Source organism: Scophthalmus maximus, chromosome 18, assembly GCF_022379125.1.
Source record: "Scophthalmus maximus strain ysfricsl-2021 chromosome 18, ASM2237912v1, whole genome shotgun sequence".
NCBI classification, from domain to species: Eukaryota; Metazoa; Chordata; class Actinopteri; order Pleuronectiformes; family Scophthalmidae; genus Scophthalmus; species Scophthalmus maximus.
In genome coordinates this window covers 11,829,911-11,855,537 of record NC_061532.1, presented here as the reverse complement: position 1 = coordinate 11,855,537, position 25,627 = coordinate 11,829,911, and the positions used below count along the sequence as shown (strand labels likewise).

Here is a 25,627-nt window from a genome sequence, read left to right as displayed (position 1 = left end):
TAAAAACACGCTCACCATCCCCAAACTGATAATATGCACAGTGTTGCCATCGAGCGAAGTCTCTTCTGTTGCAAGGTGGATTACTGCCACCCACCGTGGCTGTGGCTGGGCCTCGATGGTTTCGCTGTCACCACGAGGGAGCAACAAAACCAGATCAAGATATAGATGGAGATACTGAAGAATGAAGAAGAAAAAAGAAGAAGCTGAGAGAAGCAATCACTGAGACTTTTTTCCTGCTGGCATTCAAAAAGATGTTGTTAAATCCACACGAAAAAAAAAAGGGATTGCCTATTTCTATTTTTTATTTTGTTCATTTCTTTACGAAATGAGCAAATTCCAAACGTACTATTTTCAGTATGATTCACCGTCTGCGATTGGTTCGCTCTGTATGAGTGTTTCGGGTTGAGCCCAAACGTACTACTGTACTACCTATTACACTGACAAAGAGTTCTCACAGACCCCAGGCTGGCAGTCACGGCCTAGTTTCACCCACTCATGCTCACACTGAGAAAGAACTGTAATTAAATTATTAATTGCATTACATTTCTCTGCATCATTGTGACACGTTTAAAGAAAAAAGTGGCGGTTGTAGGTAACAGCCCTCCTGTGGAACTTCGGAGAGTCACAGGGTTTCATTGCACATAATGAAGGCCATGACCAGAGAAACATGTACATACTGTAAAACAAATCATAAGAGGACTCCACCTATCTACCATAAATTAAAGTGACTTGCATTTATCAAATGGGTGTCAAATACATTTATACAGTATATACTGTATATTTAAAAATTAAATATATTTAAATAAATTATAAGATTGGTACAACGATGAATGGTGTTTGATGTGTTGTGCGCTGGCAATTTCTCTTTTTTTTTACATTCCCGTCTTGAAAGGAATTCTCCCTGAATGACCACATGACTGGACTCTGGAGTCCTGAGACTGCAGATTTGGTGAACTTCCCACGTTAACTCAGAGTGTGTGAGGTGTGCTTTCTTCAAAATAGAGGTTATTGCAAAATCATGTTCATGTGAAAACTCAGCAGAATGTCAGTCAGCAGGTTGCAGGCATATAAATCTTCACGCGTGGGAAACAAAGTTTCCATTCAAAGGATCAGCTCACCAAACACTGCTGACAACATAGTGGATTAAAGGGGCAGTAAGCAATTTGAATTCAATACAATTTTGTAAAAATCAGAGAATATTTGGAAAGGGAGGCAATGCAACAGAAGTTCAATCTGGATGTCCCTATGCGACCATGATAACATTATTCAGAAGATCTAAATATGTCATCCAAAAAAAAAGGGAGGGGGGAAATGCGAGTACCTCAAATGAAATACCATTCATTCATTCATTCATTTGGGACCAAGAGACTGCTGGGTTGACCTAGTTTGAATAAATGTTCATTAGATTTCTTTCAGAGAGCCAGATGCCACTCATAACTATACACTAAATTATATATATATATGTTTATAGTATATCTGGGTGGGTATATTTGTACCGGTAGCTTGCTACGCTAGGTGGCACCTTGCTTGCTTATATCGCCTGGCATTAGGAGACATTAGTGTCAAAAACTCAGAAACATATTTCCCTTTTTTTCTTTTTTGGAACCAAATAGTCAAGCTCTGCCTGACACATTGCAGTTGCAGCACATACACGGACATGAAAACTACCCCTCAAACTAAATTCTTCAACAAACCCTCCAGTCACTATTTAGTTCATCTTCCCTTTAATTTCACCGTTCTTTAATGTTTTACAGCCCTGCAATGAAACTACAACTCTACTATGTGGAAGCGAATAACAAAGAATGGCAAATTGCTGTTGGCAATGAGTCCTTTATGTAATTACCACCATTTAGGTAGTAGTTGGCTAATAGCGCACAGCAGAGCAACTTTTAAGAACACTCCCGATGGCTTGTATTTGTTTGAATATCTCCGTTGGAGACAAAACTCAAAATAGTGCAGAGAAATTCGCCTAGCGATCAAGAATCCATCAATATACCCAAGATCTGCCGGAAATTTCCATTCATATAAAAAATGAGGACATTCAAAGTATAAAGATGAACTTACTTCTTTTATTTCATTAAGTCTACAAACTCGTCCACGGAGAAATGACACAAAGACACACAGTCCTTTCAGCGACATCCACAACAGGGTGATAGTGATGAGTGCTTGTGTGACACGGCCAAAACATTGTTTGGGTTGATTATTCAGGGTTTATCCTATAGATTTTAGGAAGGACTGTTTCCTTTGTTGTTAGGAGTTTGCCTCCAGAAAGGCTTTGCAGCAGCGTACACACTGTTCGTACACCTTTCCAAAGTCTTCGTCACTTCCCTAGGAGATAGAACATAAAGAAAAATAAAATGGAGATTAGAATACATTTCAGCCTAACTGTTGAATCATTAGGGCTCTCCCCACATATCATTTTTGGGGCAAAAACCATTCAGTGAGAAAAACAAACAATGACCAAAGATTACAAAAAAAAAAAAAAAAAAACATTATTACAATGGGGTAATGGCCTAATGGGTTTTTTGTGGCAAGGCATTCTTAATAAATATTGTTTTAAATGATTTGGACTTTGATTACCATTATAAAAAGGTCAAAACACTCACACAAGTGTGTTTTTAACTGGTGGGAAAGACTTGAAAGAAACAGATATCCAATATGCTGCAGACATGTCGAGCCCGACTCTGTGATGTGGTGTGAAAATGTCAGTTTCTCACCCAACCAGTGAATTATTTCTACTATTTCATAAAAAACACAAATTGTAAAATTGTCCTGAGGGAATCTGATCATGTATTGGTTCCCAATGACTTCAATTATTCAAAATGAAATAATTTCAAGATTTTCATAAGCCTGTGCAATAACAACAACACAACTGCAGCTAATTATTATTTCCATTGGTTATTATTTTTTCCCCCCAATATATTCCCTGATTTTTGTTACATTCATTTTGCTGATGTCTTTGCCTAAAGCAACTTACAATCAGTCACATATCAGAGGCAGGTAGCATAAAGGGCCTTGCCAAGGGGCCCACACTGGATTTTTTAAGCCAAGTCCTGAATGCGAAACCGAACCCCCTTCTGCACCAAAATCCGTGGTGTAACCCACTAAGCTCTACCAGCTGCACGATGGTGAATCGATCATCAGAATAGTTGTTTAGATTATTCAGTCTTGTTCCACGTGGTGGCGTTAGATTGCGTTGCACTTTACTGTCATGCAAATGTGGTTAATTTCAAGAGACAACTTCCCAATATTCTTAAAGAATCTGAACCGCACTGACCGTTGGCAAAAATATCTACACAAAGACAATACACATGCTGATCACCACAAAGAGAAAGCATGATGTTCAAAGCCAAAATATGAGACAAATTAATACAACTGACTCCAGTCACATATTGTGGTCGACCACAAATAATCTTCCAGCCACATCACTGATATGATGGCTGTTTCATTTTGGGATCCTGGTTCCACAACAGAGGCACAATTGCAATGTTATTAACAGAGCTCAAGCCACACGTTCTCCATCAAGAGCACAAAGGGACTTTTCAAGCATCAATACTATTTATTTACATTTATTATGAAAACGATTGCATATCCTTGGGAGGTTAGAATTTATTTTTAAATGACCTGTCTATTGACAACTTATCATCATTAATGAAAAAAAGGCCCCCATCATTTACTCTCCCCATTTCCCCCGCTCATAAACGTCATGATGATAAAACCCAGAAATGGCATGACTTTTAACTGCAGAGAAGGCACATAGGGAACAAAGGGGATGATTGAGCCATGAAGCGGGAAAAGGCAAACTGATCGGAAACCAGAAAACACTTTGCACAACCATGTCCGCATAATTAAATAATAGCTAAATCATTTATCGTGGCGTTGTTTAGCGGGCTGGGAAAGCTGTATAACAATGATTTTGGATGGTTGAAATTTTTTGCATTTGGGTCAAGTGAGCAAGGAGCTGACTGCTGTTGCTTTACTGCTGCAGTCCACTCTGTTTTGTTGTGGTGCTGTTTATTTCATGAAACATGCCCGGAAATGATCCCATTTCTCTCCCTGTGGAGAGTGAATCGTCTCATGCAACTGAAGACAGACATGTTCTTTCCAGAATTGTCATATATCTACTTTTCCTCATACTTAAAAACCCCTCTGGTGATATGTAGTATGTTCAACCGATGCGCAGCCACACAAGGACTGTTTTGGCAGGTTTCAGAAAAAGGTACATAACCTCCCTGCTCCAATCAGAATTTAGCAACACTGATGAAAATGTGATGATACTTGTATGACAACTTGTATGTTGCCAGGTCACCATCAATCAAATCATCAGACCACACCCCATCCATACAGCGCTGATGAAGTAGAATAACTGCATTTATGAGTTTTTTACTTCTACTTTGTTACATAAGGATGTTTTCGACCTTGCTTTCATTGATTTCAAGCGGCTAACATTTCAATGTTGATTATCAAGGTGGTTCATTAAATATTTCATTGTGTTATACTTATTGTCAACAAATCTCATTGAAACTTTCAGTAGTTTGACTTCCCTCTCCTGAGTGTAGCTCTTATTATGTATGGTAATACTGAAAAAACAGAAAAAATATTTTTCATTTTTAAAAAGGAAAGACAGTTGGGCTCAGTACTTCTTAGAAGAAGCTGCACAAACATGTGTTTGGGGAAAAAGTATTTTGGGAAAAATTTACAGCTGCAGATTTCTACACATGAAGCACACTTGTCAGTTTTTGCAGCAGCAAGACAGTGATTAAGGGACAGACAGTGGTACAGTTACACGGTGAACACTGACATGTTCTTTCATTACCATGAACAACATTGGCATTGAAATAAAAACTGTAGACGATTAAATGCATTGTCCTCTCTACTTACATAATATGGGTCTTGGATGATCCGCTGCTTCTGAGGATCATATGAACCAAGAAGCTCGATCTTTGCTTGGTAGTTTTTCACAGACTTTGCTTTCCTATTCAACTCGCTGTGAAGACAAGAGAAAGTATGTTACTTTACCAAGAGCAGGGAACAAGGAAAACACACGGACCAAACACATGATATCTGGGGGGAGAAGCGAGGGAACAAATGTTATATTTTTATCTTGTATTTAGAGGAAGATTGACTTCAATTGCATTCCCTTTTGCTGTTGTGCCATGGTTAAAAGACTTGGAATAAAACAAATCCACAATTTTGGCTTCTATGTATATGGAACAGACTTCCTTTACATAACAACAGTCAAACACCTTAAAGCTTATGCAAATTCAAAGTCACTCATATCTTACAACCAAAAACAAAACCCAAACAGTTCAGTTAAAGCAAATTAAACATGGATAGATTAGCCTTTTGTCTTGGACAAGGTCTCATTTTCTCAGTCTGGTCAGCTTAGTGGAGGAAAAAAAATATGTGGGATGGGGGGGGGCTGCCCAAAGAGCAAAGACGAGGCATCCAAGGAACTCAGTAAGCTGCTTACAGACCAGATCTGCCATAGGCATGTGATCTCAAAATGATCCCTAAACGTTCAAAGTAGCAAAAAATATCCCTCCCCCTTGACCTTTGGAAAGAGCTTAAGAAAGGATATTGCTCATTAAAAGGAGGCATTCACCTACTAGTTAGCTGTAGTTCAATGTTACCAACGTTTTCAGTGTATGTGAAGGAGTTGCACACATCACTGTCAAGACCGTTAGCAGGACAACTTGCCCTGACCTCTCCTTTTAGACACGTTTTTTTTTTTTTAAACCATGGCAACTCCTTTATGAACAAGACAGGACACTTAACACATGACACCAGCGTTTTCATCGACTGTGCGTCCAACTACGATGCACACTCACAGAGAAATCTAAACATCTTTAGCAGCAGGCTGAGATAGTGTACCTCAAATTGCTCTCGTCCATGCAGAGAATGTACTCAAAGCTCATGAAATCGTCCTTGGTCACCTGGAAGTGGGGAGGACAAGGCAAATATTAATGTTGGCTCAGTGTGGAAACTGCACCACCTGCAGAGCCTCTCTCAAGTCCGTCAGCGAGGGTTCAGTCTTATGCAGTAAAAAAAAAATCTCTTCCACAAGAAGATCTACAAGTGGTAGTACAAGTGCATTTAACACCTCCGTTAGACCTCTGGCATACGAACAACAGAGTCTGGTTAGTAACACCGACCGTAAAGATCGTTTTTTTTGTTTACAAAAATACTCCACGAGGCACATATCAGTTACTGCTGATGCAAACTTCAGATTTTCTGCAGCTGCTTCACATTGAAGCTTTCAAGTGTAAAAACATGGGGTGACACCAAAAACCAGTCACAGGAAGTGCAATGTGTTTGCCATTTCTTCGTCAGTGTATCATTTTCAATTTTTGCATGGGGGGAAAAAAAACAAAAAAAACAAGACGGAGCGGCCACAGTGAGCTGTTACGTGAAGAGTTGTTACTCCTCAGCAAGGTGGCCAACTTTACTTTGCTCTGCTGTTCTGTGGAAAAACTGTTTGAGCTGTGCACAGCGTGGAATCGGATCGCGGTTGCAATTATTGCCGTCTGAACGACTTGTTCAAACAACTTGAGGTTGTCTGGCTGTGTAGTGAACAGATACACCAGTGACCCCTTTGTTTTTGTTTTCTGGAAGAGAAACAGTTTGGTATAAAAGCACATTTGCCGTCACCACGGTTACCACGGGTGTGGCCAAAACAACCAGGCCTGAAATCTGAAGGATAACAACTTTGATATCATTCTGGATTCGCCAGGAAACCGGGTTATGAAAGGGATCTAAGCTTCACATCTGTAAACATGTGGAGAGTTGTTGTGCAAAGTGCTCACTGTTCTCGGTGATGATTTAATGGAACAAGCACAGCAATGAAAAAAATGAAGAGAAAAAAACCAACAACAGACAGTACCGGGCCATAATAGTTTTCTAGGGTTTTGAGAGGCAATTTATAGGAATGCCTCACAGAGGCAAGGGCAGTGAGGGACACATGGGAGAAGAAAGGAACAAAAGAGGAAGACATGAATAGAACTCGTGCAATATTCCAGATGTTGAGTTATAGTCATATTCAATCAACATTCATTTAACAGCAGAGGAATAAACAGATGTTTGTTATGACTGTTGAGTCGCACAAAGCCTATACTCCCATGTCTACAGTTTCTGGCTGTAAGTCACCCGAGTCTTGATCATTGTATTTGTACTCGCTCACACCCTCCGTCTCACACAATCGCTGGCATTGATAAACACAGATGCTGTTGATCTCTCAGCTCCTGTCTATCTCACTCTCTCACACTAACTGTGTAAGTGGTAATCCTCATGCAAGCCATAGCTTCCAGTTTACACTTTATCCTTTAATTTAAAGTTTAATCTGTGTGTGTGTTAACTAATTAGGCATCTACAGGCGTGCTCCTCGCAAAATTTCATTGTACATATAACAGTGGCAATAAAGATCTCCATCCATCCATCCTTCTATTCATCCTTTAACATAAATGTTAAATAGGAGATTACATGTTAAAAAAACAATGTTTTTTCAGTGACACTTCTATCTCCTGGCAAAGAACCTAATGTTTACAGATAATAAGATGCCCCAGAACTTAGTATATTTTAACTTCTTTATGTAATGGTGGTGGGAAAGACTGATGTGAAATTAATGTGTTTTCAACGGGATACAATTGTATTTTGGCTAAAAGTGATGCTCATTCCTCCAGCGTTGACCCAACAATAACATATTGATGGTGTATGGAATGAAAAATTTCTTTCCTCCTAAATCTAACGTCTGGCTGGGAATTTTTGATACGCATCAAATAATCATAACAAATGTAATCTACTGAGAAATGTTTTGTAAAAAAAACAATTTCCCCCGTGTGCCAGTATGTTGGGCTACTGGTGGTTGCAGAAGTTAAGGGGACAGAAAGGAAAAATTGGAGGGTGGGAGCAAGGCTGATGAAGGAAAAGAGAAAATGCTTGTCAAAGCTCATTGTGTGGATTTGACTGGGTTTAAGCCAAGGGTTGAGCCTCTCCCCAGCTTTGAGGAGATTAGATGAGATCTCAAGCATAGGGTGAAACCCCAGAGTTCTCTCAGGGAAACATAAGAAGAGTGTTTTAAGTGCACAGGGGAGTAGGAGTTGCACTGAGGATAAACCAGCACATCATAACGGCTGAAGGCCCTACATGGACAAACATCTTGGTGTGATTTCAGGCCTGTTTTTCACGATTTAAAACACATTCTGCAATACGAAACAATGATTGATTGGCTTCATCAGTATTTCATACACGCTACGGGTGCCATTATTTTACATAGCAGTGTAGAATAAAACCTGCAATCACACAAGTACAGGTGGAAAAACAAAACGTGTCTCAAGCTGGTGCTCGGACCTGAAGACCAGGTTAACCTGATTTAAACCTGGAAACTAGACTGGAAAATAACATCTTAGTTCCCACCAATATTCAATATAAATGTTTTGTTTTTTTGTCTTGGCAGTCAGAAGGAAGCACATAAGCAACAACTGCTATACCAAAAAAAGCATTTGTCAATGAAGGATTGCATTGCTAAATAATTACCCTGTGTACTAGCATTGCTGCGCAAGCAGGGTAACGTTTTCAACCATTTTCACGCGTGTACAAAATGACTCAACAATGCATGAACAGATTTTCACCAAACTTCCATCCTATAGTAGTCTAATTTGGCATGGCAAAGTTTCACAATGACCCGAAAATCTAACACTAACACTCAACATAAAATAAAAAATCTGTTTTGTGCCATTGGCTTTGTAGAAGTGTGTGCGGCGCTGTCGGCCTACTCTTGTTCTCCAAGTTGAAGTTAGTGATCCCACACCACGTAAGAGGTCCTTCATGTCAGTTTGAGATGTGTAAAAACAATTTCAGATCATTATGAAACTGTAAAAAGACAAATTCGACAATGTCAAAGAGGTATGGGAAAACACTGTGGCATAACTAGCGTTATACTCTCAATGGATCTTTTCATACTTGCAACAGTCTACGTAGTGTCTGTTATGTTGTGTGTTATAGGGTGTTAACAAAATACAATTTACAATCAATTTACAAATGTACTACTTTTTATTTTATTTGCTGAGAAAATAAGGAACTGAACATATGGTATCGTTACACTGGCGTTTGGTTTTTCTATGAATGTCACAACTGGTGCAAGCAAACGCAGGGAAAGGGCCCAAATGCAGATGTTCAGGCTGAGCATATTCACTTCAATGATTTAATATAAAACACAAAGGGACAAGGCCAGAGGGCCTACGGAGAATTGAGGCAGACAAGAGTCAAAAACCAGAAAGAGCGGCGAAAAACAGGCCAACGAATCCAGTGGGGAGCAGGCAAAAATCCAATAAAAACAGTCAATACCACAGGTAAAGGAAGCAAGACACAGGAAACAATAACAAGAAGCATGGAGTAACTACTGTAACGTTATGGCAACGTAAAAGTCACCTGTGTCTGGACTTTAGATAGCTTCTTCAGATGAATTTGTGCTCGTTTTGACAGAGCAATCAAGTTGAACTTGTTACGCCCAGTAATATAACAGTTTGACGCATCCTGTTTTAAAGCAAATGGGTAGTGTGCTAGTCATATGCTAAGTGTTGGGGCAAGAGCAGGTGGATGTCTATAAGATATCATCTTACCAACTTCACTCATACACACAAATGACAGTGAGGTGAGAAAAAGCCACGGGACGTCTGGTTGTACCTGTCGGGCCCTGTGGCTTGTCTCAGTGCCATGATTCCTGAGGCAGGCCAGACCACGGGCATCCGGTGAGCTGCCTATATTCCAGTCGGATGTGGCACCACTGTCTATGACCCACTGCAACAACATAAAGCAAAAAAGGGGGCGCTAACTACTGCTAAGAAGTGTAAGGATGGGTAGTCATACCTGCCTGGCCTCATGCCTCATTGGCACACTGTGCCTCTTCATGCAGGCTTGGCCGCGGTGGTCTGGAGGGTTTCCTATCTCATAGGTGGAGGTGGCAGCACTGTCTATCCTCCACTAGGCAGAGCAGAGCATGGGGGACAATAACTGATTTTACTAGCACCAATAATAATCCATTTCTCGCTAAAATCAGTATATCAGTAAACGATAGTTAACAGAAGCACGCTTTGAAAAATGGTTAGCAGTGACGTATTAATAATGCAGCTGTAAATAATAATATTATAATAATAAATTTCATTTATAGAGCACTTTTCATTGCCAAAAAAAGCAATCTCAAAGTGCTACAGAGTAGAAACAAAATAAAAGAAGGTTTAAAACAAAAAACATCGGTGGAAGAAAAAGTACAAAAATTTAGGGGAATGCTTGTTTAAAAAGAAAGAGATGTTATAGTAATATATACAAAATTTAATAGTGTAAATAAGAGTATGTGAGCCATTCAAACTTATCCACATTTGGGCATAGTAATTGTCTAAACTATGGTCATCTGAGATACAATAATGACCAAACAATAGATTCGAACTGATAACACAAAAATTGTCATATTGTACGTGTCCATATTGAATAAGCAAACAAACATCCAGTTTTAGATTAGAAAAAGTATGTGTTAACCCCTCGGCTAATAACATCAACAAAAACTAAATAGAATCAGGAGTTAAAGAATTCCAATCAATGAAACAAGATTGAAAGTGTTGGTTTTAGATACTTGAACTCCTACTTTTCATTGTTGGCTTCCGCACATAGTGTTTGTCTGTACTTCTTTCACTTCATGACAAATTAATTCTGAAAAATCACGCAATGCCACGAGGTTCACATTATCTTTCTTGCTACAGTATCTAACAAATTTAATTAGAACATGCAGAACTGGTTTGGTTGTGAAACTTTTTTGATTGAGTGCTCTCATCTCTATATTATTTCTGTTGCCAATTTGACAGTTATAGTGAATTATATACTCCCACGGAAAGAATTAACAAAATGAGCATGTATGCTTTAGAATACGTAATAATAAATTAAAGGTGACATTACCTTATCAACAACGCCAGCTTCTGTTGCCATCTTCCTGAAGACTGCTTCAGCGATGGGGGATCTGCAAATGTTCCCTGTTTAACACAAATTAAATAAGTCACATCAGGGGTTCACCTAGAGCAATACTTTTTTTAAACTATGAAATATTCAGATACATTACACAGTACATCTGACAACAAAACAGCACTTTGCACGCTTATTTCTTAACGTTTTATTGCTGCAGGAGTTTGAGTTTAATTTTTCCTCACTTCAATAATCAGCCTAATCCATGTTGCCCACCACCAGTCCAGCTACAAATGCGACACATTTCCTTTTAATCTCGCAGCTTCTAACAACAACTTGACATCATAAACTCATCCACGTTTTTTCTCTTTTAGTACAACCGGGAAATCACTGCTTGCTTTTTCAAAGCGCATGCCTGCTGGTCACTTGAGTGGCGCAGGTTTCCTGCAGAGCATCACAGTGTTGACAACTTCACTTGACGATTAAGAAGAACTTTGCGGATCAGCGAAGAGTTACATGGCGAACGACCCTCAGGCTGGACTCTGACCTGCCGCCAACTGAGATTATTATTACGTGACGAAACGCACATCTTTCAAATTAATCAGCGTGACGTTACTCAGCGTTTCTACAAACTCGAGGTGTATCAGTTCACAGTCATTCATATAATAGTAAAAGTTTCATAACTGAGCTAGCTAAAACATGTCGGGTAGCGCTAACCTCACAATGCCCCAATACATAACTACGACATTATAAACTAGTGAAGTGTACAGTAGTGGGTTTAATATTTCAAAAAGCAGCTTGTAAGCACAATTAAATACGTCCCCTTACCAAGGCAAACGAATAAAACCGACTTCGAACTACTGCCTGCCATGTTTTCACTCTTCTTTTTCGTCTTCTTCTTCCTACTCTTCTTCTTCTTCTTCCTCTATATTTCCGGCAGACCGGAAGTATGGTGGCACACTGCTGCCCCCTCAGGTCGGGATTGAATTGCAGCCCCGAATGATTATATTTTCGCCACATACATTCAGCCTATATTTAGATTTAGACGATCCACCTTTCAAGTTTCCCTTCTCAAATAACAATATTCTTCCTTGTCACTATTTTAAACAGTGTGAAGCCCAAGCTTTTCATCTTCCCCTCTCCCACATATCTGTTCACGTCTCTCACCTCACCTCAGGTACCTCAGTCCCTTTCCCTCAACTATAACCTTAAAATGGTAATGCCTCAGTAATAGTATTGCAGTCTTATATGTGATAATATAGTCGCACTTTGTTCATATATGAATCTGTAGACTGCACAGGTTCATTCTTGTTGCAATGACTCGCTCTTACAAACCCTTCCATTGGTATCTACTTGATAAAAAAGTAATGTTTTTGCCAGACAGGAAAGAACAAATTTGTGGTGATCTGAAACATATGCAAATCTTGCTCACCAGCCTGTAGCAATCACTTTTATTTTATTGCTAGATTAGTCAACCCCAAGCTTTGAAGTGTTGATAATAAATGTTGAACTTACAGGGAGAAAAGGCTCCCTTTATCATCTCATGAAGGAACGTCTTAGATCCCTCCTCGATGAAAATTAGAGACGCAACCTGGCTACAGGCAATCCATTAACAAGTGTAAATCAACTGTCAATCCACACTTTAAGAAGTCAGAGTAAAACATTGGCAAATATGTGCTTGAGACTGTAAGAGTCCCATGGACCTTAAGCCATAATGTTCGTAATGTATAGATTCCTTATAATGCTTTGCTGAGTCCTGGTTTGAAATACACAGGTCATGACAAAATCCTGGACCCAGAGAGAGTAAGATATTTTCACCAGCGGATTACTAAGTGTTGTATCACATTCTTTCATGCGTTTACTGTGATATGAGCATTTGTCTCACATTATCATTAAAGTCTTGATTGCCGAACGAAAGAAAAAGGTTTGATGAGTTTGATAATTGGATATTTATGTTAGTCTATGAAGAGAGTCATTTTTTATGTCAGTAGTAAGAACAACATTATTGTATCCAAAGCCTTTTGGCTAATGGTCTTCATCTGGCATTGGTCTCACAATTAAGTTGTTTTGACCTGAATCTGTGGCGGTGGAGTACAAGAGCTGCACAAACTGGGAAAAATGTCAAATTTTATCTTAAAGTTTGATGTAAGGCAAAAGTGTCCATTAAACCACATGCACTACATAATCCATTACGCCTCAAGGGTAAAAGGAAATCTGTGATGTCAATAGTATAATGTTATTTTCGTTGATAGTGGAAGTTTAACCCACTCCCATTGACGCAAGTAAGACCAAACAAACCCTCTTTACACGCCTCATCTGTTTACACTGGAGTGTGGTTTTTAATGTCAGTTGTCCATTTTCTTACCTTGTAAGTATGTTGGTGTTTGTGATGCCAACAAAAATAAAAGATGAAAGGAAAACGTGAAACGTGAAAAGCAATGAAGTGTAGCTTTAGTGTTGTCACCCTTAGGGTGATGTCAATCAGGATGAAATGCAACCACAACATCCTAATGATGCTCAGCCACACATCTGGAGGTTACTGGAAGCCATGATGGAAAGAGTAATGTTGGACTTGTAATGATCTACAACAAGTCCTGGCGATTGAATAAATACAACAGCATTTAATTCATGATGTCCTTAACTGCAGCCCTAAAATCATCTTGTACTAGACGTGCAGCACTGGCAGACAGACTGAAGAGAACCACCAGAGAAGTAGAGGCCAAATAAATAAACCTCCTGAATTTTTAAGAAAAGTTAAAAAAAAAAAGACCAAAAATAAATAAATAAACCTCCAGCATATTACCTGGTGTAATGCACTGAGAGAAGATCAAACAAGATCTGAGGCTGAACATCTGTTGCTTTCTGCAACTACTTAACTGACTTTCCATGGTGTTTTTAGTCTGGGTCTTCTGCTTCTCCAGTGCTGAGGACTGTTTGTAACGAGAACCAATGAAGAAGAGAAGAAAGAAAAATCTTGAATGGAAAGGAGGACTGTGACAAAAAAATGCTCAAAATGTACCCAACTTAAAAAGGACAGAGGATTGTGGAGTGATTGTGCATGCACTGTCAAGAGCAGAAGAAAAAAAGATTTCCCAGTGAATCATTTGCTGATTTACGGTTTAGGTCTGTTTTCTTTCTTTTTTTAAATGTTTGCTTTTAAAATTACTGTCACTGTTTCATTGAGAGAGGCTTGTGTCTATGATTAGCCTCCGAGGAATGTCTGAGGATGTTTGTTTCTGTATAATGATGTGTGCTGGGATTGGGGGGGAGCGGGTAAGAGGAAGAAATGTCTTACATTTAACAATGAGATGCAGATGCAGAGAGAGTAAATATATTCGGGACAAGCTCCTCCCCCAAACCGCCCTCTTTCGTGACTTGGATCGAAATGAGTGTTTTCTCAGTTCATAGTAATAAAACAAAAGGTTCTAAATGAGTAATTCTGAGTTATTCTACTGGATGAATGACAAGTCATCCGCTTAATCCATCAGAAAAAAAACACACATGAGTGTGTCGGAGGCATTGAATAGTTTAGGATTTGGGTGCCTATGCTGACTAGTTACTGGGGAACTATATTTTCCCCTTGCTCCCCAATTTTTGACAACTTTTATTGGCTTTCTGATTGGGCTAATAGACCAGCATCCCGGACCAACAACAAATGCTTCGTTAGCCATAACTTCCCCATGTATTTGGGTTCTCAGCAAGGTGTTGCCACCAGGTGTTGCGAAGCCCAGTGGAACACGTAGTCCAAAGCACAACTGAATAAAATAACCCTGTATGTAGGGGAGCCAACCACAATAAAAAAGCAAGCTGGACCCCTTACGTGTCATCCACATGTAACTGCACCTGACATTGCCTGAGCTTCTGTCTTTAAATGTGTGTTTTTCAAAATTATATTTTTAGGGCTGCACTCATTCTTGCAACGCAGAGCACAGCACACTCTCAGCGGACCTGCATTCTAACTGAGTAAATTCATCCACTATGTAGAGCCCTCAAAAATTGCACAATGGAACGAAAAAAGTAGGCTTTGTAAGAAACTCATTCACTACTCCCAATAAAATCGCCTATTTATCACTGTCAAGTCATCATGTTGCATTGCGGGATTGTGGGATTGTTTGGACACTCAAATAAAATAGCAGACAATAAATGTAGTGCTTTATTTGACACAAGCATTTTGTCATCTCTGTGATGGACTGATCAACTGTAGCCTGCCTCCCAATGTCAATGCCACCTTCAAAGAATAAGTGGAATAGATCATGGATGAATGGAAGGGGGCATATTGGAATAAACCGTGCATTAGGAATTTGCACTCTGAAAATATTTTACTTGTCTTGTATGGTGAAAAACACATCAAATTTTGACTCTTGGCTCTGCTTTGATGTGTAGTCAATTACAACCATTCCCCTTTTTGTGACTTGACATTCCACCTTTTTCTTTTCATCTTCTCCACATTATGAGGCATTTGAGCGATGAATTTACAGATGTTCTTGTACAGAAAATCCAATTGACTATTGGGCATGCTTCCATTTAATTCCGTTGGCTTTACATTCACACGGCACTCAAAGTCTATTAGTCATGCAAGGATTTGTTTTAAACACAAGTGTTATTATAATCTGGGCAACATGTAACCATTAGTTCCCAATTGCCAAGAGAATAGGATGTTTAGGGTTCGCTCACAGTTGCAGATGTGAATGGAAGAGTCGGTTGGTAATGAGCAACAACCCAACTATTTGTGCATGACATGCTTAAATGTATAGGGAATTGTTCTGGACATACATATGTATAAGCTAAGACAAGTACAAATGCAGAACTAACCGTTGTGAAATCCAGGTCTACTATAATTTAAGATGTAAGAATAATTTGCTATGTATACTAATTCGAGACTACATATATTGCTTTCTTCCTTCAAGTATGGCTCTCATTACTTGCAAAGTTTGTTTTTGATATTTTAATGTAACTGTTTTTATCCCCAGTGTGTTGCAATTTCTCAACACAGTGAAAGATTTTAATCACTTCAATATGAATACAGAAAATAGTGGAGTGGCAGTATTTTCAAAGAAACTGCACTTGTGTTTATGCTTATTAGCCTGCAAAATGTATATATCTAATAAATTGGGATTTTCTTGTTTATATTCAAAATAAATGGAAATATAAATAACGAACCTGTTTTAATTAGAAAATGATGAAACTATTGTTTACACCAGACTATTTGATTTTTTTTGTATAATTTTTTTATTTGGAAATGTTGATGAACACTTTAGCAAGCATATCCATAGTTTTTTGTTGTTTTTTGTTTACATACACACACAAACAACAAATACGTCCCTACCACCCCACGCATTTGAACATGTAGTACACTCACCTGGAATAACAAAAAGAAGAAAATAGATAAATAGATACATCTTAAATAAAAATAAATAAATAAACTAGTAAGCAAGGACAACACACTTAGCCGTGCCAAACGTCGTTATGTACTTGTTCACATACACACTCACAAACACTATATGTTATATGCTGACATGCCCTGCATCAATCTACACCGATATGTATAGGGAAACATACATAGTTTCCCTATGTATGTCAAAATCAGGTCCCAGGTGGAGTACAATTTGTCCCTTGACCCCCTAAGTGAGTATTTTATTTTCTCAAATTGTATAAAGTGCATCAGGTCACTCATCCACAAAAGATGCTTTGGGAGGGTTTTTTGATTTCCAATGTAATAATATCGTTCTACGTGCAAGCAGTGTCACAAAGCCCAATATGTTTTTATAATTTTTTTTCTTACTATGGAATGTTTTCGGTCTGTGATACCGAATATAACTGCTACTGCATTGGGTTGGAAATCAATATTGAGCGCCTCAGATAATGTTTTAAAGATCATAGTCACGCAGACCCTCGTGGGCCTTTGCATAAATTATAAGGCCTCAAGTATTCTACCTCGCAAGCATTCACATACACAGCTGTGGACACCATGGACGCGTATTGTTTTGGACACAGGCGTCAGCACAGAGCTTCACGAACACCTTCTAAGAGAGTTCACTTGTCCACAAAATAAACACGTGGACAAGTTGTCTCTCGCGTACTAGCAGATGGGGTATAACACTATCTTGAGTGAGAGTGAGGCTGCTGGGACGACAGGGTTTTTATGCCTTTTAGGTAACCTTGCATGGGTCGGTGTGAGCAGAGACCCATCGGGGCTATCCCGTCGGTGGGTTCTCGGCCGCTCAGTGCATGTAAAATCATCAACAACAACAAGGAGAGAGAAGCTTTCTCCAAAATCGCTTACTGCCCCTTTAAGTCTAATGATCACTCCGTTTTGGCTCTGTTCTGAATTTCCTCTAATTCCTGAGGCAAATATCTGGCTCTTTAGCAGGTAAATGCTTCACCATCTTGTCACTAACACTGTCTGCTGTTTGGTGCTGGGCTGGTAGCGAAAAAGTGGGGTTTTGGGAGCTTTTTAACTGAAACCAGCAGCCTACTCTGGTTGAAAACAGATGAGAGCAGGGAGAAAAAAACAAAACAGTTACGTTAACGTAGCGGGTGACACAAGGACCTAGGTGAAATTTGGCCTGGCAAGGTTCATGGAGCACAGGTGGGTCAGTTTCATTCCTGCTGCTGTGGTCATTCCTGTGCACATTATAGTCCAGCACCATGTTGGCAATTGCAAGGCAAAGTGCTGGTTGTCGCTTATTTTATGTTGTTACCTCTGCCAAGGAGATTAATATCATAAAAGTCTGCTGTGGTACTCATGGTAGTTTTGGTAATTTTCTGTTAGTGGAAAAAGTGGTTTTGTCTGTATGTTAGTTCTTCATGGTTGGTCTACCTCCGGTGCACTGGCTGATTACTGTGCCGCACCGGTGAGACCTTTTAACTTTTAACATCTATTCAATTGATGTTTGTGGCCCCGATTGTAATAAAACAGCATGTAATGGCACTCTGACCAAGACAGTTCACCTGTGAGACAATGCTTGGTACAGCTGAGCATCAGGTGATAATTCTCTGTGGGTCCATCACTATGAGTGGCATCTTTCACACTAGGCTAAATATTGTTATTTGATCCTTTGCAAGTATAAAATGTTGATAAGAGCAGATTTAAATGTCTTCACCTCCTAATGTCCATTCTTCTGTCAATAAAATGTATTCTCTTCATGAGGGTTTCTGTCCTCTGTCACAGAAAAAAGTTATAAGAAATGAGAAATTTAAAATATTTCATGTGCAATAGAAAAACAGTTCAGTGTTTTTCCAAACAGTTCTTTTCAGACATACAGTAAGATGAGACTGATTAATAGCCTCTGACTAACTGAGTGGGAGGTGATGTTGACCTTATATTCCTGGAAATTAGCACTGAATGCATAATCACCAATTATCAGGTACTTTACATAACACTCAAACAATAAAAGTCAAGGATGCCTGCAGCAATTATGTCTAATAATGTGCAATCCATTTTTTATTCGAGTCAGGCAGATTCATTCACGCCTCAAGGATGGATGTTTATTATTGTGAATGAATCATTAAAAACACAATTAGCAGATGACGCAGTCCTGCAAGTGTTGAATATGTTTTTTTTCCCAACCAGCAACATAAGTTAAGAATTGAATAAAAGTGAGAAGGCTCTAGGGGTAAAATAACTGATGGTGTCCATGTTTTGTCTCTCTCTCTCTCTCTCTCTCTCTCTCCCTGAGTCTGCTCCCTTCTTCCTTTCCAATTAAGCAGATTTGATCAATCAGTCTGACATGTTAAATGATCGTAAACAGTGCTGCTGCACTTTGTTTCTCCAACTCCAACATCTTCTTCCAAAAGATGTGACAGAGGAGTTTGTGAGAGCGTGTCTGCCCGCAACCCTGAGCCAAAGAACACAACAGGAGGTGTAAATTCAATAATCTGTCACCTTTAAGCAAAAAAAAATTTGGTCTCTGAGGGAAATATCAGACTCTGACTTTGTGTGTCTGTTGTGTGGTGCTGGGTAGGTAGTGTACAGTTTTTTTTGTCAATATAAAAATATTGATTATCGCAGACACGTGTTTATAAAGCTATATAATATTTTTGACAAGTGTGTTGCGCAGTGATTCATAGCAATGATTCCACCTAAATCAATAGGCAAATATATCAAAATAAGACAATTTCCTGAAAAAAAATATTTAAAGGAATTTATCAACAACATACGTGTCCACCTCATATTCCTGATCCTTCCACAGCCTCTTAACCTTGTCATCCCTTTGAGGAGTCATTAATCATAGTGACACCTCCTGCATGCATCAGACTTCAGACACATCAGACTTCAGAACTTATTTCAAGGACATCATGATTCACTTGAAGCGGAGATCAAGGAAGGATAAAGTATAAGTAAACACTGCCGAATCCCCAAATGAACAGTTCGCACTGATTTTAGGGAAGCCAGTCAAAAGAAATCACACGGCTGAACAAATCCAATCAACACGAAAGCCAGATGTGGTATGATGATTTTGTACAAACACCGAAAAAACATGTGTCCACTTAAAGGATTTTGAAAGGAAACAATAAAAGGTCTTGAGGTCACTGATTTCTCTGTCAGTCCTCCTTTAAACTAACAACTAGATAATGTTATTTTTTGTTAAAAATAACAAAGATGTCTTGCTTTTCATTGCAGTAACAAATTCAGTGGGAGAGGTTTGCTCTTAAAAGAGAGTAGGTAAGGATTTGAATCTGATTCAGTCTTGTAAGGTAATCAAGCCGAAGGCATGCAATACTTCAGTCTAATGACTTTCACCCGGTGTATTCAAGTGCTGCCCTCTGCCTTTCGAACAAGTCAACCTGGCGATTGGTAACTTTGTGGCTCAGTTTGACGCAGATGTTTTACATTGACATTCAATGAATGTTTCCAATTACACAAGGAAGCAGAGAACAGGGATTCAGTTGTTACCCTTTCGTTTTTATGACGGGATTTGCAAATTTCTTCTTTAATTTCGATCCATTGCATTCAAACCTTGATCTTGCAGCCATTGTAAGCCAAGAGGGTTTCGACATACTTTCTGAATACCGTGTTAATGCGTGGGATTTTTGTAGTTTCAAATGAGTATTATAAAAACGTGTACAAGCTTTAGTAACCTCACACACTTGTTGCTTTCGCTCACTAAGCACACACAAACACACACACCCACCGACACACACACACACACACACACAAACGCAAACACATATACACAGTCAGGTCCATAAGTATTTGGACAGTTTTTGGACACAATTTTTGTAATTTTGCCTCTGTACACTGCCACAATGGTTTTGAAATGAAGCACTCAAGATGTGATTGTATCAGGTTTAATTCAATTGGTTCAACAAAAGTGTTGCATTAACCTTTTAAGAATTAGAGCTGTTTTTACACATGGTTCCTCCATTTTCAGAGTCTCAGTAAGTAATTCAATAATTGACTGACAAGCAATTTCATGGTTCTTGTTATTCCATTACAAATTTAGAAGATTCCAAGTCTGGAGTTGGTTCTAAGTGTTGAAATTGCATTTGGTAGCTGTTAAATAGAAACCCTCAGGTCCAAAGAGTGTCGATGCGATGTGTTGAGTGAAGGAGGCCAAAAATACTTATCGGAGAGATAGCAAAAACATTAGGAGTGGTCAAATTAACAATTTGGTACATTCTTTTAAAAAAAGCTCAGCAACGCCAAAAGGCCTGAAAGACGTTGGACGACAACTAAAGTGGATGATCGCAGAATTCATTCCTTGATGAGGAAAAACCCCTTCACAACATCAAGCCAAGAAGATTCTTGAGGATGTAGGCGTATCCTCGTCAAAGACTACAATCAAGAGAATCCTTCATGGATGTAGAAGAATTAACAACAAGTTACACACCACTGGTAACACTCAAGAACAGGAAGGCCAGATTAGAATTTGCCAGAAAACATCTGAAAAAGCCTGCCCAGTTCAGAATCTTTGGACAAAAATAATTTGGACCAGAATGATGGGAAAAGAAATGCATGGAGAAGAAGAGGAACAGCTCGTGATCTGAAGCATACCGCATTATCTGTCAAACATGGTGGAGGCAGTGTTATGACATGGGCATGTATGGCTGCCAGTGCATCTGGGTCACTAGGGTTAATTGATGATGTGTCTGCTGATGGAAGTAGCAGGATGAATTCTGAGGTGTGTACTTCCTGCTCAACATATTTCCATACTGAATTGCATTTTTTAACAGTTGTGTACTATATTCACAGATGAACCCCAAGATGTTTAGGGAAAGTAGCACTGCTGCCATGGCGACCCACTTATTTGTTAAAAAATAATAATTAATGGTTTCATCAGATTTGAAGCACATCCAGAAATTGACTCAAATGGGTTTTATCATGATTGGCAGAGCACACACAGTGTAAATTATAGGGTGCAGACACTCATCAATGTGTGAGTACACTAGAGCCCAACTACACATTCCACAATACAAAACTGTTCCTATTTCACTCCTTTTATTGTTCATTATATTAACAAGCATGCTGGAGTGCAGGAATCTACCAGGTGTTAAAATTGGTATTACCGGGTCATGGCCTGAAAATGGGACAGGCTTGCAAGCCCATTACACTAATGGTCTTGAGTATTTTATGAGTGTTTCAAGTTAATACATTTTAGGATCCAATTAAACATTATAATAAGCAGAAGGACTATCTGATGAGTCAGTGTCTCTAGTAAATGAGTCATTAAAGGATTTGCAGATTATTATTCATCAGTATGGTTTATTAGATAATGTGGGGTTTTGTTCTGTATTGAGCAACAAGGTTGAAAACTCACATTCCCACCAGGACGAAAGAAGAAAAAAAAAAAGCAGCAGTGTCAGCTTTCATGGTATCAGGTGTACTTTGAACAGACTTGTGTTTGGTTTGACTTGCCTTACTCAGGATGGGTGGGGTAAAGTGATGTGTTTGTACAGACAAGGTGAAATGTGTTGTGATACGTGCTCAGGCAAAGAACGGGCTTGAATGGAATCTTCACCCCCACAACACCTACTCCAGAGGCTGTACGCTGTAAAGGATCACCTGCTCTTTGCAAATACCTGGATTGGAAATTCATTGAAAGCCACAATGGAGACAACAAGTGACACCACAAAAATCCTTGGGAAAGGTCCCGAATACCTTCGAAAGCAAATGGAGCTGGAGAGTGAGACAAAGGGACGTGTGAGTGCTGTGGAGAGGCTTGCTGCAAGCAAACTGAGATACGTCAAAAGCCAGCTGGTGGTCAACTCAACTCAGGAGTCTGTGATCAGTCTTGGATCGGCTTCTGTGAGCAGCATGGGGTCTTCAAGCCGGAGCTCGAACCGTGGTGGGATCCTAGCCACGGGGAGTAACTCAACAGAGGCTGAAGGTGGTTCAAAGAACTGCTCACCGGGGCAGGTGCGTCGGTCCAGCTCCAAAAAGCGGCCAGACTCTCTTCTACTTTACAGACAGAAATGTGAGTTACTGCGGGGTGCAGCAAATGACCGGAAACACCATGTAAAACGTAAATTGCTGATAAACACTGTGAACAAAAATATCCCGTTACTTAAGGAATGTGAGTTTGAAAGGAACAAGGAAGCTATCACCACACATCAGGGACCAGCAAAGGAATGTAGCCCGCACGGAGCTGCCTCCCGCTCAGAGAGGAGGATTGAGCCTGGGACAAAGGTGACAGCCGCTCTCCTAACTGTCCCAGAGTTTGAAAGCAGGTCTGGCAAAGGTGTCAGTCGTTCTCACTCTGACATCAGCTCCAGGTACTCCAAAAACTTTGCGGACTTCGACGCATTCTTCAGGTACTGTGGGCTGGACGGTGAGGTCATCAAGTCCTTGGGGAAGGAGAACTTCTCGGCGCGCTCGGATGAGATTGCGATAAACATCCGGAGTGCCAGCGTCTCCACTTCAGATGGCGGCTTCTCCAGGAGCAGTGGGGGCAGCGATGGATTATTGCAGGAAGAGTTGCGTGGGAAGATATGTCAGGGGACGTCAGTCATTGAGCGCAATGCACGGATTATCAAATGGCTGTACAGCTGCAAAAATTCCATAGACTCTGGGAAGAAATTACGAGACCTGGATTAAGTTTTTCTTTTTTTTCTACAGATACCCCTGCTTACCTTAGACTGAACATAAAATTATGAAAAACATTATAAACAAAGCCAGGAACAAGACCATACTTACCATCTATATACTCTTGAGGACATATCTGAAAAGATTTAATGTTCATTTATTGTATGTATCTTTACAATGACTCTCTCAAACATGGCTGTGGTTGTCCAAATGGAAGTAATTATGCCTTTACTTTCATTGTAATGTGTGTGTTTGTGTGTGTGTATCTTGATTATGTTCGTTTACTTGTTGTTTGGTCTTTAAAACTAAAATGTATTCCTTGACTCAAATTTCAATTTGACCAGTAGGCCTAGTGACACTTAGCAAAAATGTGCCACTTGCCAAAAATACTAAAACATTGATATTGGTTCACAACAGAAAATGTAATTCTATTTCCAGTTCAAAAATGTTTGAATATCAGTATGTAATACTTGAATATTTTGGTGCTACTCTCCAATTAGAAACCTTTAAACAGGAGGGTTATAAGTTGCAACCAGTGGCTTTAGTCGTAGTTGATGAATCCTTTACTCATGATTTACAGGTCTGTTAAAAGATGCTTCTAAGGCCAAATCTTGGGTTTCAATTTTTTAAATACATCCATCCTTCCTTTTGGTAATAATGCTGCTACAAATATTCTCAATCATTCACTTTTATTAATGCCTTATACCTGATCTACAAAAAAGAATATTACATTCTTTATTATCAATTAAAAAGACATTAGTTGTCAAGGGTAAACCCTTTATGAAGGGCGACTTATCAGAAAGTAATTCAAAATAAAGATGTAGAACTCATGTTATGGCATTGAGAAATCTTGCCAAAAACACTTACGGGTGACTAATGATGACTGATGTGACTGTGCTTTTTACATGTTATTGTGGTCGAGTGTTTCTGGTAAATCATAAAATTTGACGGCAGTCAGACCAAAAGTATTGAAAGATGTGATTTTCCAGCCACAATTTCAGTTGATTCCCGAGTCCTGTGTGAGAGGAATGTACTTTATAATCTTATGCATTCATAGTGACCCGGTATAACTCTATCTCCACTTACACCCGAGCTCTGCCTGCTTTGTCTCTTCAACACCTTTTCTCGCTTTCTGTCTTTTTAGCCAAATATCTTTTGCTGATCTAAGTTTCGGGAGTGTGCAAGGTAAAAAAAAAAGAGCAACGGTCAGCCTCTTGTTGATTCCTTGAGCGAAAGGAATTACTACACACAGTTTCTTTCTAGCATATGCAGAAAACCCACAGTATGTGAGTAGATACACATTACTCAGCTGCGCCTGTGTTGTAGACACACCTTTCCCTGCTCCATGAGCCTGACAGAGTGTTTTACATAAAGGCAAGTCATATCCTGTCTACTCCGCTTGTTTTTTTCCAGAACTCAGAGTGACTTCTTATTCAGTTGATGATTCTCTCACAAAAATGGTACTTTAGACATGTATCTCAAATGCAGAATGCGCGATTAGTGACTGATAATATACACTGCTTGCACAGTTGTGGGCTTGTATTATCTTTTATTAGGATATGTATTTATGTAAAAGTGTTACTAAGCTCTCAGACAACTTCACCACAGACTGAAAGAAAAATAACAACTGAAATGTCCAGGATGGACAGGATGTGTTGTCTCTGTAACTCTGTTTTTAACTGAAGTATGTTAAAGTATATAAAGTTCCCACACAAATAAAGCTATCAATATTTTTTCGCATACGGTAATCATTGCTTAACTTTTTCCACAGAAACATTGTTGAAAAGTTGTGTGCGCATCTCGTCCTATATTCTGGGCAGGTGCAAGTAATTTGAATTGCCTAGTGAAGATCCAATAAACTTGCGTTTGAGTTTATTGGATGTGTTGAATTTTTTATTCCTTCCAAGTTCTGGCAAAAATCTGCACTAATTTGAGTGATCGGTTGCAATTGAAAGGAAAGGTAATTTGAATAGATAAGAGTATTTAAAATGTCCCACAGTAGATGTGGAAACGTTTTGAATTTACTGTACCGAGCCTTAAGGGGGCAGTATCTAACAACAAGACTGAACCTGTGTTGTCTGACCAGTCATAACAATCATGTGTCTGTAATGAAACCACATACAACTACCTCATATAAACCAGTCTTGGGTGGATGCTTTGCATGAAGTGCTATTTTTAGTTTATCTGAGAAAGACAAAGCATCAGATTTTTGCAATCTATTTTTTTCTCCTACCAAGCATTATATCTGATGGCAGCAGCTATTCAGACCTTGTTTCGCATGTCACTAATGAACATGCATAGATGTTGGTATTTTTTTTTTTTTTTTTACAGAAATACGGTAGTCCTGATTGTTATGATAATGTTTTAAATGATACATATGTTTTGAGCACATCAGAACAGGGGCGTTCAAGTAACGTAATGACAGAGACCTTGATAAAATACCCCGTTTAACAGAAAGAAAACACCAGCATGCTAATCATATGCTGAATAATACATTATTATTATTATTATTATTATTATTATTATTATTATTATTGTTATTATTATCATTTTGTTGTTGTTATTATTATTATTTCCGTTCCCATCCCCCATCTCAAAAATCAAAACATAAGTACATGTGCGCGTCCCTCTGTCACGTGCAGGAGAAAGCCATAA

The 25,627-nt window shown here is 39.1% G+C and overlaps 2 protein-coding genes across 3 annotated transcripts; one reads left to right on the top strand and one right to left on the bottom strand.

The window, feature by feature from the left end:
• Positions 1-2,049: 2,049 nt before the first annotated feature.
• On the bottom strand, positions 2,050-11,885 carry acp1 (acid phosphatase 1). 2 transcript variants are annotated; one of them, XM_035617952.2, is made up of 6 exons: positions 11,776-11,885; positions 10,945-11,018; positions 9,865-9,978; positions 5,875-5,936; positions 4,882-4,987; positions 2,050-2,328 (listed from the first exon to the last, which is right to left on the bottom strand). In XM_035617952.2, exons 1-6 carry the CDS (start codon positions 11,816-11,818, stop codon positions 2,251-2,253), a joined length of 477 nt encoding a protein of 158 aa, XP_035473845.2. In that variant the 5' UTR covers positions 11,819-11,885; the 3' UTR covers positions 2,050-2,250. The 2 variants fall into 2 exon arrangements, with proteins under 2 accessions (XP_035473845.2, XP_035473846.2); XM_035617953.2 differs by lacking the exon at positions 9,865-9,978 and adding an exon at positions 9,682-9,795.
• A 9,983-nt stretch (positions 11,886-21,868) lies between these two features.
• fam110c (family with sequence similarity 110 member C) lies at positions 21,869-24,705 on the top strand. The gene has a single exon (XM_035618376.2). The coding sequence runs from the start codon at positions 21,896-21,898 to the stop codon at positions 22,982-22,984; it is 1,089 nt and encodes a 362-aa protein (XP_035474269.1). The 5' UTR covers positions 21,869-21,895; the 3' UTR covers positions 22,985-24,705.
• The last annotated feature ends 922 nt before the right edge of the window (positions 24,706-25,627 follow it).